At 43.5% G+C, this 15,889-nt stretch overlaps 2 protein-coding genes across 6 annotated transcripts; both read right to left on the bottom strand.

The window, feature by feature from the left end:
• Positions 1 to 283: 283 nt before the first annotated feature.
• Positions 284 to 2,786, bottom strand: nccrp1 (P1, F-box associated domain containing). The gene is made up of 6 exons (XM_066703855.1): positions 2,477 to 2,786; positions 1,862 to 1,939; positions 1,547 to 1,643; positions 1,360 to 1,455; positions 984 to 1,122; positions 284 to 725 (listed from the first exon to the last, which is right to left on the bottom strand). The coding sequence occupies exons 1-6, from the start codon at positions 2,625 to 2,627 to the stop codon at positions 588 to 590; spliced, it is 699 nt and encodes a 232-aa protein (XP_066559952.1). The 5' UTR covers positions 2,628 to 2,786; the 3' UTR covers positions 284 to 587.
• Positions 2,787 to 8,661: 5,875 nt separating this feature from the next.
• Positions 8,662 to 15,089, bottom strand: LOC136749481 (sushi domain-containing protein 6). 5 transcript variants are annotated; one of them, XM_066703847.1, is made up of 5 exons: positions 14,922 to 15,089; positions 12,946 to 13,063; positions 12,362 to 12,562; positions 10,691 to 10,832; positions 8,662 to 10,386 (listed from the first exon to the last, which is right to left on the bottom strand). In XM_066703847.1, exons 2-5 carry the CDS (start codon positions 13,037 to 13,039, stop codon positions 10,056 to 10,058), a joined length of 768 nt encoding a protein of 255 aa, XP_066559944.1. In that variant the 5' UTR covers positions 13,040 to 13,063; positions 14,922 to 15,089; the 3' UTR covers positions 8,662 to 10,055. The 5 variants fall into 5 exon arrangements, with proteins under 5 accessions (XP_066559944.1, XP_066559943.1, XP_066559942.1 ...); XM_066703846.1 differs by having other exon boundaries at positions 8,662 to 10,389; positions 14,922 to 15,088; XM_066703845.1 differs by having other exon boundaries at positions 12,305 to 12,562; positions 14,922 to 15,087.
• Between the last annotated feature and the right edge of the window lie 800 nt (positions 15,090 to 15,889).

The following is a 15,889-nucleotide window of genomic DNA, read 5'->3' on the forward strand; positions in this document are numbered from 1 at the left end:
TTATGCTAGTCTTTAATGGAGTTATCGAAAAGATACATGGTTTATGATCTTGGAAAGCAAGTAAGAAAAAATCCTCATTCCTAGCCTTCCCTTTTTTTCTGGTTACGGAATAGGTAACTATTGCAGAACTCTACAGAGTGATGTCCCTGTGGAAAAAAGCCAAAAAGAAATACAGTCAAAAGCAAATTGTCTTTCTCCCCCCTCTCTGGTTAGAAAAGAATACACTTTGGGTTCTAGAACTCTGCAGGGGAACTGTCTGGAAGAAAAAATTCAAACAGGCAGATACACTGCATTATCATTTTTATTTTCAAAATTATTATTCCTAAAATGATTTAAGACCGGACATCAAAGGGGACCCAACTGGTTGAACCAGAGTCCCAAGTTTGGATGCTGATGGCGTTTTTGCCCAGCCGCACTGGCAGGGATAAACACTGCAGGATGGGCAGAGGTGTCTCCCACTGCTTCTGCGCTTTGGCCGGTGGTCATGTGGGGGTTTGTGGAGCTTCATGGAGTTTGTGCGGTGGTTGTGTGTGGGGTTAATGGTGTTTGTGTGCTATTTGTATGGATCCTGTGGAACGTTATGGTGTTCAGTCCCTCAGCCGGACCAGCACGGCGCTGTCGGTCGCTCGTGTGGCCTGGAATCCGATCATGCTCATGCACTTTAGTCTGTGCAGGAAGTGGACGTGTCTCACACCGGGGCCATAGCCTCTGAACTTGTGCGAGACCTGCGGGGACACACGGACAGAGAGGGCAAGAGAGGGAGGGACACACAGAGCCACACAGGAACACAGAGAGACACTTATGAGTAAGACAGGGTTAGCACATGTCCCAGCAAAACCTGGGTGGCTGCAGTTTGTAACAGTTATTATTAGAAGTATAAATATATACATTTAAGGGAGAGGCAAATAGAGAGAGAGATTCAGGGCAAGGGAAGGAGGGAACGGTGTAGACAGGCAACACATGAAAAAGGACAGTAGACGTACCTCCTTCCAGCGATGCTCGTCTTGGCTCTGGTCTTCCTCGGGGGAGACGGAGTGCTCCTGGATCACTGTCTTTCTGTCGGCCCCCAGCAGCTTCACCTGCAGCTGGTAGAGGGACTTGTGCAGCAGGGTCTCCTCATACCTGCACAGGCCACATGAGGACACTCTCAGACTGGGAGACGCACCGAGACAGACATTGGAAGACTGGGACACGGAGAAAGACATGGGGAGAGAGGGACACAGCCAGGGAGAGTGAGAGACAACTCTATAGGGAGGGAACGGGAGTGAGGGAGGGGAAGGGAGTGAGTTGAGTGCAAAAAAAAAAGGAAAACATTACTGACTCCATGATGAAGATGACTTTAATCACACAGTTTCCTACCAGTCCTGGATGCAAATGTCCGGTTGATAGGAGTCCAGCAGCTCCACCCACAGCCCCTGTCCCAGCAGGTCCACATGCTGCTCCATAGTGAACCAGCTGCACCGAGACACCAGACACAGGCTCAGTTAAACACTCGGTCCCTACCTCACGTTCTCTTCCTCTCCCGCTCTCTCTCTTCCTCTCTCACCTGTACTGAGGCAGGTGGCAGATGGCCGCACCCTCAGGGATGCCACTGCTGTCCAGTGGAAGTCTCTCTGTGCTGGTTGTCCAGTCTTTGAAGTCACCTGATCCAGCAGAGGGGCAGCCAATGGTTAAGAGTGTACTAATCACAGCATCTTCGGCAACTTTAATGTCGGTCTAATTGAAATGCACAGTAAACCAGATTCATTTTATACAAAATTCTCTCCAGGGTACCACCAGTTCTGTGCAGATACTGTATCTTGAGTATCTGTATCATGTTTTAAGCTTCCTGCTCCTCCAGACGTGTCATTGTTTTGCTTACCTTCTGGCTCAAAACGGGGGGGTTCATCACCAAACCCAGGTGCAGGCAGCTCTGGGGGGGGCTGTGTGTGGGACAGGCCTACAGACAGACAGACAGACAGAGAGACATTGAACGTAAGAGGGGGCGACGGTGAAATAGGCAGAGAGAGGGAAAGAGACAAGGAGAGAAAGAAAGATAGTCAGGGAATCTCAGGGAAACAGGAAGGGAGGTACAGAGAGGGGCAGAGAGAAATAAAGATGGGGGAGAGTGAGAGAGAAGAAAAAACCAAGGAGACAGACAAACATAGGCACAGCAGTAGAGGGAGAAAGAAAGTGGGAGACAGGAGTGTATCCATCATAGGTCACCTCACTTGTCCTGCTCGCCCTGCGGGAGATCACACAGCACCTTGATGTGCGAGTTGCTCTCAAAGTTTATTCAAACCACTCAAACGTACAAGTTTGAAACTTTTTGCAGCTGCATTAGAAAGTCAAATATAAAGAAATAATAATAAACTTGAATCCTGCCCATTGCACTAACTGTGTCCTGTCTTCTGTTTGTTATCCCATGAACTATTCAGACGCACTGCAGCTCTTGGGTATTTCTTACAGAAAAACGTGAGCGCATTAATAATACTACCGTGTGGCGCAGGGTTTTTCAGCAGGTTGCGATTGAACGGTTTCTTGCTGTGGACGGATTTCCAGTCCACACCGTCCGGAGCCGGGATGTCCCGCCCCTTCAGTTTCCACTCGCTCTGGCATTTTTGTTTCCAGTCGGTGGCAGCACACATTTTTCTTCTTCTTGTGTTATATTCCTATTTAGTTTACTTTGTACCAGTTATTACTTCACGTAAAGCGCTGTGCCTGTACTGCTGTTTTCAATGTGGTGTCCGTATTTAAGGCCAGTGAGTCAGTGTCTGTTTGTGAACACAGCCCACCCCACCCATGCTGGGAACCGACACATTGCGCAGGCGCTCTCCACCCCACCCACATCTGCACACGACCACAGCGTGGGGTCAGGCCAGCTCAGGGGAAGGTGGTGTCTGTGATATTTTCTGTATATTATTTGGTTAATCTATAATAGGGAATCAACACAGTAATCTTAAACCTTCAAAGAGAATGAACCATGAGTGCTATGGTGTTAGTTTACTATAGTACTACTACTAATACTAAAAGCCAATGCTGCTGCAACTACTATAATATTACTACAATAACAATTGTAGTTCCTAATATACTACTTCGGCAACTGCTCCTGCTGCAACTACTTGTTGCTTCTACTATACTGCTACTACTACATCTGCTGCTGCTATTACTAAACTACTACTAGCAGGAGTACAAAATCAGTTTTTGCTACCAATTGTAATAATATTGTGTTGGTTGGGGGAGGGGGTTCAGAGGTCTGTGGCAAAGATAACCATTTAAATGTGGGAAGATCAGGAACAAAGGAAATAATAATAGACACAAGAGGGAGGAATGTTTCTAAATTAAGTTACACTCTGTCATCTACCAGGGAGAAAAAATACATTGTTGATTATTATTATTACTAATAATTATTATTCAAATATGATGTCCCCCTCCCGTTGATTAAGACATCTCAAGCTATGTACACAACTCTAAAGAAGACCGTTATTTTGTAACCTACGGTCAATAACTGGGCTCAGCTGGTGTATTGCGACTATTGCGGTTTTATTGATAATTTAGCAACAGTTCCCCAACTGAAAAACATGTTGAAAATGTACAGTTGCTTCACTCTGACACAGCAGTTATGATTTTCCCACAATAATGCAAATTTGTGTTTTTTCTTGTTCTACTTTATGTTCTTCTTGGGCCAAGTACAGTTGTGGCAGATGAGAACAATTCACTGTCACAGCACCGGACTGAAAAATGTATAGATACAGACAGACAGACAGATAAAGAGTAAGATGGACAGATAGGTGGATGGGAAGACAGAAACAGATACACTAGGAGTTTTACAGATTGCCAGATACAGATATTTTGCAAGAGGATATTCACTTCACAGGGAGGTGTTTTAACAGACCAACACAAGACAAATCTAATCAAAATACAGAATGTGATGCAGTTAAGCACACATACAGTTAGGTAAATAAATATTTGGACAGTGACACAGTTGTCAACATTTTGGATCTGTACACCACCACACTGGGTTTGAAAGGAAACAATCTAGATGTGCTTTAAGTGTAGACATTCATCTTTAATTTGAGGGTAGTTACATCCAAATTGGGTGAACAGTGTAGGAATTACACCCATTTTTATATGTGTTCCCCCTAATTTAAGGGCTCAAAAGTAATTGGACAATTGGCTGCTCAGCTGTCTCAGCAGTTCCATGGTCAGGTGTGTGTTATTCCCTCATTACTTCAATTACAGGTAAACAGGTAAAAGGTCTAGATTTGATTTCAAGTGTGGCATTTGCATTTGGGATCTGTTGCTGTTAACCCTCAATGTGAAGTCCAAGGAGCTGCCACTGTGAGTGATGCAAGCCATCATTAGGCTGAGAAATCAAAACAAACCCATCAGAGAGAAAGCAAAAACATTAGGTGTGGCCAAAATCAACTATTTGGTACATTCTTAAAAAGTAAGAACACACTGGTGAGCTCAGGAACACCAAAAGGCCCAGAAGACCATGGAAAACAACTGTGGTGGATGACAGAAGACCTATTTCCCTTGTGATGAAAAACCTCTTCACAACAGTTGGCCAGATCAAGAACACCCTCCAAGAGAAGACTTCACCAGAGTAAATACAGAGGATTAACCATTGGTAAGCCCCAAAAACAGGAAGACCAGATTAGAGTTTGCCAAACATCTAAAGAACCCTGTACAGTTCTGGAATCATCCAATGGGTAGATGAGACAGACAAATATCAACTTATACCAGAATGATGGGAAGAGAAGAGTATGGAGAAGGGAAGGAACTGCTCATTATCCGAAGCATACCACCTCATCTGTGCAGCATGTTATGGCATGGGCATGTATGGCTGCCAAGGGAACTGGTTCCCTTGTATTTATTGATGAAGTGACTGCTGACAAAAGCAGCAGGATGAATTCTGAAGTGTTTAGGGCTATATGATCTGCTCAGATTCAGCCAAATGCTTAAAAACTCATTGGACGGCGCTTCACAGTGCAGATGGACAATGACCTGAAGCATACTGTGAAAGCAATCCAAGACGTTTTTAAGGTGAAGAAGTGGAATGTTCTGCAATGGCCAAGTCAATCACCTGACCTGAAACCAATTGAGCAGCATTTCACCTGCTGAAGGCAAAACTAAAGGCAAAACACCCCAAGAACATGCAGGAATTAAAGACAGCTGCAGTGCAGGCCTGGCAGAGCATCACCAGAGAAGAAACCCAGCATCTAAAATTGGGGGGACCACATGTAAAAATGTGCGTAATTCCTACACCGTTCACCCAATGTGGATGTAACTACCCTCAAATTAAAGATGAAAGTCTACACTTAAAGCACATCTTGATTGTTTCCTTTAAAATCCATTGTGGTGGTGTAGAGCCAAAATGATGACAATTGTGTCCTTGTCCAAATACTTACGGACCTAACTGTATATTTAAGTATAGTATATGCACACTTATATACTATTAAGTATACTGATAAAGTGTACTTAACTCTTCTTCTTTGTCATAAGGGATGTGCTAACCAGACCACATGACTGAGCCATTCACAGTGCTGGAATACATTAACAGACAGAATTCACGCTCTATGTTGGCAGCTTCGTTCAGGGCAAAAAAGCTCTGTTGTCCTCAGTTCTGCAGATTTCATCAATCATCGTGAGAATATCAGTAGGCCCTGCCAGGCCCCCCTACGTACACACACACACACACACACACACACACACACCTTTGTGTTTGTAATAGGTGTCATTTGGTGTGATTCCTGGAGTTGAGCACAGATCACAAAGGCTGTAAACATTATCTCAATCTCTTCCTCCCAAACGTGTAAAGGGATAGAGGCTTTTATTTTACTATACTGCTGTATAAAGAGTATATAAACATGGGGGTGTGGCCCACAGCAGGGGTACTGCCTTACCAACTCAAACATACCATTATGTCTTAATTGGAATTCAATAAGATTACAAACAAAGAAACCCATCCTCAAACACAGACAAATGCACACATATATGAATACATCTTGTATAATATTGCCCTTGAGATATCATTAGTGTAATTCATGTTTGAAGAGTTTAAGGTTTTAATAAAAAAATTAAAACAATCTGCAGTATACATGTTTCCCACTAGGGGGAGATTAAGTAATTCCATAATTGTTACAATTGCTCCACTTTTCTGAGGACAGTCGATTAGATATAATATATTATATATAATATATATTTAATGGTTGAGTTCTGGTAATTTGAAAAGGAACAAATACTTCACTGCATACACACCTCTCCTAGGATAGGAATATTTATATTAATTTGCTTAGCATTTTTGGAACTCCCAATCAAATTTGCATAACTAAACAGGATATGTATAGATTTTTTTCTTATATGTTACCAATAATTATTAACGAAGTAATATTCAGAATCTTTATGCTGAACTGTGATGCAGCTCTTTGGTGCAGCAGGGAGAGACTTTTCACTAGAACCCATTGTGTTACATCAGTAGGCTACCTGCCCCATTTTAACCTCTTACAGCAGCCTGAACCCCAGCCGTAACCAATACCAAATGTGAAGCTAGGCCCATACAAATTCACACCAGTTAACACAACCACTAACCTCAACAAAAGTCTAAGCTTACTGGGAACTCTAACCCAAGCCAGGACCACTCTGTAACCCTAATTTCATCACTAAACTATGTTTTGGTGCATTTCCATCCTCAGTTACTCAATAAATACTCTAAAAACCTAAATGTAACTGCAAGATTATTTCTACCTTAAACTGTATCCCTAATTAATACAGTGAGGGAAAAAAGTATTTGATCCCCTGCTGATTTTGTACGTTTGCCCACTGACAAAGAAATGATCAGTCTATAACTTTAATGGTAGGTGTATTTTAACAGTGAGAGACAGAATAACAACAAAAAAATCCAGAAAAACGCATTTCAAAAAGGTTATAAATTGATTTACATGTTAATGAGGGAAATAAGTATTTGACCCCTTCGACTTAGTACTTGGTGGCAAAACCCTTGTTGGCAATCACAGAGGTCAGATGTTTCTTGTAGTTGCCCACCTGGTTTGCACACATCTCAGGAGATGATTTTGTCCCACTCCTCTTTGCACATTTTCTCTCCAAGTCATTAAGGTTTCGAGGCTGACGTTTGGCATCTTGAACCTTCAGCTCCCTCCACAGATTTTCTATGGGATTAAGGTCTGGAGACTGGCTAGGCCACTCCAGGACCTTAATGTGCTTCTTCTTGAGCCACTCCTTTGTTGCCTTGGCTGTGTGTTTTGGGTCATTGTCATGCTGGAATACCCATCCACGACCCATTTTCAATGCCCTGGCTGAGGGAAGGAGGTTCTCACCCAAGATTTGACGGTACATGGCCCCGTCCATCATCCCTTTGATGCGGTGCAGTTGTCCTGTCACCTTAGCAGAAAAACACCCCAAAGCATAATGTTTCCACCTCCATGTTTGACGGTGGGGATGGTGTTCTTGGGGTCATTCCTCCTCCTCCAAACACGATGAGTTGAGTTGATGCCAAAGAGCTCGATTTTGGTCTCATCTGACCACAACACTTTCACCCAGTTCTCCTCTGAATCATTCAGATGTTGGCAAACTTCAGACGGGCCTGTACATGTGCTTTCTTGAGCAGGGGGACCTTGCGGGCGCTGCAGGATTTCAGTCCTTCACGGCGTAGTGTGTTACCAATTGTTTTCTTGGTGACTATGGTCCCAGCTGCCTTGAGATCATTAACAAGATCCTCCCGTGTAGTTCTGGGCTGATTCCTCACCGTTCTCATGATCATTGAAACTTCACGAGGCGAGATCTTACATGGAGCCCCAGACCGAGGGAGACTGACAGTTATTTTGTGTTTCTTCCATTTGTGAATAATCGCACCAACTGTTGTCACCTTCTCACCAAGCTGCTTGGCGATGGTCTTGTAGCCCATTCCAACCTTGTGTAGGTCTGCAATCTTGTCCCTGACATCCTTGGACAGCTCTTTGGTCTTGGCCATGGTGGAGAGTTTGCTGATAGGGGATTTTATTTGTTGTTATTCTGTCTCTCACTGTTAAAATACACCTACCATTAAAATTATAGACTGATCATTTCTTTATCAGTGGGCAAACGTACAAAATCAGCAGGGGATCAAATACTTTTTTCCTTCACTATACTTTGGGAAGGATGCCTCAAATAAACACTCTTGTCTACTCTGGTACTTTCAGTGCAGTCTGTTGTGCTTGTTTGGTTTAAAGGGATAATTTAATTCCAGTCTTACTGTAGAAGCTCCAGTGTGTCTTGGGTGTGTTGCTTCACTGCCCTGCACCACAACCACTTACTTTCTCACTGTATGTCAATTTTATACTTGTGCGAGTTTACCACGGGATACTATGAGCCTTGCAGAAACTCTACTCTTTTTCTCTTGCAATCTTGATCTATAAAAAGGAAAAGGTTTTAAGATGTTGTAGAGCCCAAAAATGACAAATACAAAAACTTATGTTAGTGATCTTTGCAGTTCAAAACTCCCTTCCCCTCCCCATTAACAAAAAAACAACCACATTCGATCTAGTTTCATTCTTGTTAGTGGTTTGAGCTTTCAAGGCGTTGAGACGGAAATATTTAGGTTACAAAAAGGGAAGGGGAAATAAAATTAAAAAAGGATGTGGTCAGAGACCGAGCGTGTGAGAAGGGGACAAAAACTAAGCATCAACAAAAGAATATACTTTAATATATGGATATGCATTGTATACAAACTATTCATTCTTTCATTTATATAAAATATATTAAGATTTTCATTTTATAGTGGTTGTTTTATTTTTCTAATAAGAAAACTAAAAGGCACATTCATTTTTTCTACACAGGCCAAGGAGTTTCATAAAGGTTTCTGGGGCTCTTAAATGGCAGATGTGAGCACAGACAACACAGCGAAAAAGTAGGTCATTAATTCACAGTCTGGCTGAGCGGAGCATCTTGCAGGCTTCTGTTTCCTGGTCTCGACTCGCATATCGATTCAAAACCACATTAAATATAAACAAGAAAATGTCACTGACTCATAATCAAACTTAAAATTATAAATAAATAGATAGCATTCATTCTGACCTTGTGACTCAGACTGTGATGCCCTCCAGTCCACAGCAGGATCCAACAGGTAACACAGTTGGTTTCTTTGCCATTTTCTGTAGTTTTTCCCCCCCTTGCAGGAGTACAGTAATAAAAAGTTTCAGTGCCGTCACCCGGCAGGTCGGCAGAACACCACACAGAAACAGGCCAGTTTCAGAAATCACAGATATATACAGTCAGGTTTATTTAGTTACAAACGAGAGGAGCGGCATCCAGTCGAGTTAAATTATTGGTCAACCTCTGATTTTGTTTAACCAAAGTAATCCTTGTGAGTAGGAATGGCAACTTGATTATAACAGCAACAACAATAATAATAATAATTATGAAGTTATATCCAAGTGCTTTAGGAACCGTGTCATTCAAGGGGGCTGGCGGACAGTGGTATATCTGTCACGGCCTTTCTCAGTCAGGCCAATGACTGAGGGCGGGTTACATAAACAACTGGATGAGACAGAACTGTTCCATGCAAACATATATATATATATATATATATTTTTTTTTTTAAATCATAAAACTGTTCCCAATGAAAGTCAGGTGCTAAATTCCTTCGTGATTCTGTTCTGGGGCTGGTTTAGACAGTTCAGACAGAAGCACTTTCCGCTGAACGAGGTTCCCATCACAGACAGGAGTCATGAAGAGTCAGTTCCCACTACAGCCATGGAAACAACATTACTAGTACACAGATCAACTCCACACAAACCCCTCCCGTTGCACCGGTCAGCCGTGTCTCCACAGCAGCTTTGGTGGGGCTGTTGGACAGTGCAGCCTGAAACCGTGCAACCGTTCTGTTCAGCTCAAGATCCTCATTCCCACCTAATATTGTGTCATGGCGGACTCTCTCTAAACACCGGACTGCTGTGGACTCTGGGCCGACCAGTCTTTACATTCAGAAACGCCGGTTCAGGTCAGTTATTGCACTGCACCCTCGAACCCAACCTAACAGCAACATTGTTCAGGAAACGGCCTTCCAGGGTGGCAGTCTAGTTATCCTTGTCAGAGGACACTATGATTCTCAGCGCTTGACCAATCTCTCTTTGGCCTTCTCCCCTCTCATCACCTCTGGGATCTGATTGGACCTCTTCATAAGGTGGGGGCTGAAGGTCTGTAGTCTGATTGGCTGGCTGGAAGGGGACAGTTGTTTGTGGTTGGCCAGTTTGTGGGTGAGGTCCAGATTGCTCCTGAGCCAATAGGAGCTGAGTTGGTCCCTGGGACGGCGGGATGCGCTCACCCCAGCTCCCGTATACTGCCTCCTCATAGGATGGCAAGACTGGAAAGCCGTCAATTACCAGGTCCAGCTGGTCTGAAGACCGTCTTCTGAAATTAACAAAATTATAATTAAAAACAGGGTTAAAAAACATTGAAACAAGATTGTATTTATTTTTACATAGCAATAGTTGGAGTTTTGTAGACTCAGTTTGCCATACTTTTAATATATTACATAATTAAATATATCTTTTAAAATAATAACAATTTAAGATTAATATAAACTTTGTTAACTGATTGGAGGACAGTCCCCCATTCAGTAATAGCCATTGATTTTGGATGAGCTTTGCCATGATTCCCTTGGTCACAATGCTGTTACAGGTTGAGAGGAGAAAGGCATGGAGTTACTCACCTCTGTGAGTGACAAGGGTGGAGGCGGGACTTTATAACCATGCAGACTGTGGTTGTTAGGAGGAAGATGGACACGCCAACTGCTGTCGTTGCAACGCTGTGAACAGTTTGCTCGTCCCTGTCCACGGGGCTCCCGTCTCCCACTGTGGACACACATACACAATCGCAGTCAGAGAGAGGCAGTGCAGGAGGGGATGTGTTAGGTGGGAGAGAGTGACAAAGCAAAGACAGCATAGTTGACCAAGAACAAGAGGGGAAGGGGAAACAAAGAAGCAGTGAAATTGGGAGAGGAATATAGGAAGAGACAAGAATGTGTGGGTTTATTTATTCATGGATGCTTTTGTTGTTTCATTTCAGTTGTGAGAAAAGCAGGCACACGTTTTTTTTTTTTTTATTATGCTTTGAATAGCAAAATGGGTGAAATGGGGCTGCTCACTGCCCACCAGTTATGGAGATGTCTTGCACTCAGTGCCACACTTCAGCCGCTGAAAGCAGAACAGAGACAAGTGAGCAGAACGAGAAATTAGGCCACAACCCGAGAGCTAACTCCACGCTGCACTGTGCACCCGGGCTGTGGCTCCTCCTGGGGTGAAGTGTGGAGCAGGAGAGCTTATGTGTGGGTTTTAATTGGGGTGGAGGGAAGGGGGGGGGGTTCCCCATAATCTGATTCAGGATCACACCTCTGCTTTTTTCCTGTGACGCTGTGTATGTGTGTGTGTGTGTGGGGGCTTTGCATGCTTTTTCAATGAGTAGAGGAAAGAGACTGGTATGCAATGAGCTGTCTTCCCGTATCTGCAGTCACCGTTTCCCACTGTTGCTGCACAGACCGAAAGAGGAACATGCCAGAAAAACACTTGGCATAACACTTCTGCACAGAGCTCTGCAGCATTTGCATCTGTCTCTCTCTCTGCCATTTAATTTAATTAATTTCATTCATCAAAGCTGTCTGTTGTGTGTGTGGATTGTTACATGGTGTAAATCCTGGGGCCCCCTGTATCCACTGGCTTTCATTACAGCTGAGCTCATGACTAAGCGAGCCCCTTAAGTTTAGTTGTGCTGAGCCCTCGGTCACAGTCGTTCTGCAAATCTGCACACCATCACTGGGTACATTTTTGGGCTGTAATCTACTGTAATCTAAACCACAGACAGCATTTCACCCCCAAGTTGCCCTCTTACAGTCAGTGGGCAGGAGGTGGTGGGCCTGTGCTCACTGTTTAGATTACAGCTCTGGACCAAAAGCAACATCAGTGGTAGACCACAGCAGGCGGTTCTGGTCCTGAGTCACCGATTCAGGGTCTTTGGGTTCTGCACTACACTACACTACACTTACTGAGCTCCATTACTGGCCGAGGCTACACAGCTCTGGTCCTGGAAAGCCACAGTCCAGTCCAAGCCAGTCTAATCTAGTTCAGTCTAGTGCAGTATAACCCAGTCCAGTCTGTGGTCTATAGTCCAGGCCAGTGTAGTCATGTCCAGTACAGTTCTATCCTTTTAATTTATATTGTTATTCATACATGCTCCAGTGTTCCAATGCCACCCAGTGTTCTAGCATTTCCCAGTTTTTCTATGAGGCCCAGTGCTCTACCCCACTAATCCAGCATGGCTGTGTTCTTACCGCAGGGTTCTTTGGGGAGCGAGCCCTTACTCCCTCTGTGCTGCACCTCTCTCTCACCTAGGATGGGGGCGCAGGCGGACGGGGAGGAGGTCCATGTCCCCTGGTTACAGTGGGCGACATGCTCGTTCTTGGGGAGGTAGAAGCCCGGCTCGCAGAAGTAGCGGATCTTGCCTTTGTGGGGGAAGCCTCGGCAGGGGGAGGGGTCACAGCGGAAGCCCCCGTGTTCTGGAACCAGAGGGTGACTGCAGTTCCTCCGACCTTGGGGAGACAAACAGGAAGTCAACACTTACCTGTGCATGGACACACACAGACATGAACAGGGATGCACAGGGGCATACACAGAGACTTAGAGACACAAACACACACATACAGTCACACTGAGATTTACAGAGGGACACCCAAAGGCAGATAGAAAGACAGACAGAGAGACAGACACACAGACACAGACACACACTTTTCTAGTTAGAACTGTACCATTTTAACCATTACAATTATATTTGTAATACATATTGTTTATGTTCTGGAGCAAAATAGTTTTCAGGATACTTCTTCCTGCAGGTGGAACAATATATTGTACAGCACAGCTACTAAAACGGCTCCTACTATTACACACGAATACAAATCACAGTGAGTGGGAGTACCTGTGGTGAAGTCCAGTGCGAAGGCCAGCAGCAGGACTCCGCTGCACAGCACGGAGCGCACACACTGCCATAGCGACACTCCCTGCACAGACATCCACGCGCAAACACTGTTCTCCTGCTGTAGGGAGAGACAGAGACACCATGAGACACACAGTGAGAGACGTGATGACACACAGCAAAGAGAAAGTGGGAGAGACAATGACACACACAGAGATGCACAGATTTATTTATTTTTACTACATTTGAACCTTTGAAGTTTTTTTTTTTTTTTTCCCCATGCAAACTGCAGGGAACTGCTTTGGATGCTTGCCTTGCAAGGTTTTACACATATAAAACACAAACACAACACAGGAAGCTTAGTTTATTTCATTGCGGTTGAAGCTGTCACACTGCTACAGTCATTGCTAAACGACTGGGCTGGCCCCCTATCTTCCCACCTAAAACCACACTGTGGGAGACCGGGAGCAGCGGGTGTGAGAGCAGATCTTACGATCCTCATTGATGCAGTACTCAATGCGCAGACTCTGTGGCTGCTGCTGCTACTGAGGGTGCAGAAAGGGCCTGGTTGGCTCACAACAATATTTCATTTTTTGTTACTTATTAAAATAATGAAAAATACATAGTAAAGATACTACAATAAATGATCAATTTGATGCATCAATACTCTCAGTGACTGCTGCTTCTGCTACACTTTTCACTATTCAACCTGCACTGCCTTTGTACTGTTTTGAATGTGATTGTGTGCAAGTGTTTTCATGAGTCAGTGTGCATAATGAATAATGAATAACCATGTTTAACTCTTGGGAACCAAGTGTGACATGCAAGTCAAATGCAGAGGTCTGGTAAACGGGTATATTTTGTATTATCAAGTCTAAATGTATGAGTTACACTGTGGAATCCTAAGGTTTAAAATGGTTATAAGTAATAGCTGAATTGTTCTTAACAGCAACTAGATATCTTAAGCTATGAATGCTAAGAAACTGAAAAACAAACGTCCTGCTGCGTGACGTCACCGACACACTCGCCAGCTGGAAATGCATCACACAAGCTAACCGTTTCGTCCATCGCTGGTTCATGTGGTGCGTCATTATATTTATATGCACGCCTCTGTAAGCGCCCACAGACTCCGGTAAGCCAGTCAGTCACCAAGCGAAGGCGAACTTGTAGCTATTTATGACTGCCTTAGAACGGACTTTAGTTACAACAGTCGGCGTTTGCGCCCCCCCCCCCAATAAACAATCAAGCAATCAAATTAATAAATAAAAGGATTTTCCTTATAAGGAGATACAATGTACTGGACTGAGCACAACCTTGGGACTGAACTGGGCTGATTCTGACGCAGTTCACACTCTCGCATTACCGTGGCGAAAACAGTCAAATCAGATCTGAAGCTCCGGGTCCAGCAGCCGGCACCCGTCCCATCCGCCGGGAATGAATGGCATGAGCGCGGCGGAGGATTGCTCAACACTGCCTGTAGTGTCCTGTCTCGGAGCGTAGGCGAGTTTCGCTTTACAGGAATATCAAATCACTGGCGACACTGTACATACATGATCAAAGATCCCTTTCTATACGATCACCACCAAATAATAACGTGTATTCTGTTCAGGCTACGCGTTAAACCAATGATACGTAGATTATGCGTTTTCAACGTAAGTTTTTAAAACTATTGCGAGTCCTTAGACACACGTCACTAAATATTATCATTTCTTATTCGCTCTTATTCTATCCATGTACATCGTAGGCTGGATCAAGTATATTACATGTATGATATATGTAACATGCATAATGTATTCATTTGAGTCGCTGGAGATTTTGACAGCTTATATAAGTTTACAAGACATCGCAGTGTGTGTGTATATCTAATATTTAACAAACACCGAAGCATTAGACGAGCCAGGACAGGCCGGGAAAGGTATTTACATCCAATAACACAAATATAAAAAAAACTTAATGTCAACAGAATAGGGGTTACTTACCGACAATTTCGACGGCGGGAGAAACAAACAAACAAAAAAAAGTAGACGAACTAAACTAAGACAAAGAAAACAAGACCCTGCTCGGCGTTGTTTCGCTGTTTTATGCGGTAATAACTCGACGGCAGAAACGCAGCGCCGGCGACTGCTCCGCGCTCGAGCTGGCACGCAGTGTGGTCCTCGGGTGACGTCAGCCCGCAAGCCCCGCCCCCGCCGGCGTGTCACATTTGAGAAAGCCCCAGTCACTTCACAGAAATATAAAAATAGTTTGTTAGTATATATTAGATTGCATCTCACTCTCATCCAGCGGTCTGTTGTGGGATAAAGTTTATATATATATATATATATATATATATATATATATATATATATATATATATATATAATATATATATATTATATATATATATATATATATAATCTTTTTGCACAGTATTTAAAGTGCTTTATAGAGACTTTAACTTGCTGATAACGACTGTGCGCTAAATAAGTAAACTTTATATTCCTTTTGAGAATGCGAATCGCCTTGGTCATACACTGTACAACAAATAAACCACCATCACACACACTAATGATAAAATAAAGTATAATAATAATAATAATAATACAGGGAGGCTAATATCCCGTAATCCTCTTTATGCTGCAGAATCGACTGGGTTAATGGAGTTTACATATTTTATAACTAAGCTATTTCATTTTCTGCTGAACAATATATGCACCTAATGTAGCACATTCATCCTGCACATTATTCACTGTATATACAACCCTCCGGCTGCCTGTGCAATACATGCGATTTGACTCTCGGTTCTTCATTGAGGTCAAGTTATAAATTCAGTGTAAAAGCTGGAAGGGATGTCAAGTTTCTTAACATATTAAGATGATATAGCGCTAGACAAAACACACAGACGGATAAGGAAACCAGATTTGTGGGTGAGGACTTAAAGTTGCACACCACCGCACCCACAGGTAGT

Source organism: Amia ocellicauda, chromosome 5, assembly GCF_036373705.1.
Source record: "Amia ocellicauda isolate fAmiCal2 chromosome 5, fAmiCal2.hap1, whole genome shotgun sequence".
In the NCBI taxonomy this organism is placed as follows: domain Eukaryota; kingdom Metazoa; phylum Chordata; class Actinopteri; order Amiiformes; family Amiidae; genus Amia; species Amia ocellicauda.

What these genes read in the sequence shown, in the direction of transcription:
- LOC136749481 (XM_066703843.1), bottom strand. Translation starts at nt 13,039, where the DNA reads ATGTCTGTGCAGGGAGTGTCGCTATGGCAGTGTGTGCGCTCCGTGCTG. An exon ending in GCTCCCCAAAGAACCCTGCG is followed by an intron (nt 10,833 to 12,304) that starts GTAAGAACACAG and finishes GTGTGTCCACAG; the next exon opens with TGGGAGACGGGAGCCCCGTG. An exon ending in CACCCTTGTCACTCACAGAG is followed by an intron (nt 10,390 to 10,690) that starts GTGAGTAACTCC and finishes TGTTAATTTCAG; the next exon opens with AAGACGGTCTTCAGACCAGC.
- nccrp1 (XM_066703855.1), bottom strand. Translation starts at nt 2,627, where the DNA reads ATGTGTGCTGCCACCGACTGGAAACAAAAATGCCAGAGCGAGTGGAAA. An exon ending in CCCCCGTTTTGAGCCAGAAG is followed by an intron (nt 1,644 to 1,861) that starts GTAAGCAAAACA and finishes CTGCTGGATCAG; the next exon opens with GTGACTTCAAAGACTGGACA. An exon ending in TGCCACCTGCCTCAGTACAG is followed by an intron (nt 1,456 to 1,546) that starts GTGAGAGAGGAA and finishes GTCTCGGTGCAG; the next exon opens with CTGGTTCACTATGGAGCAGC.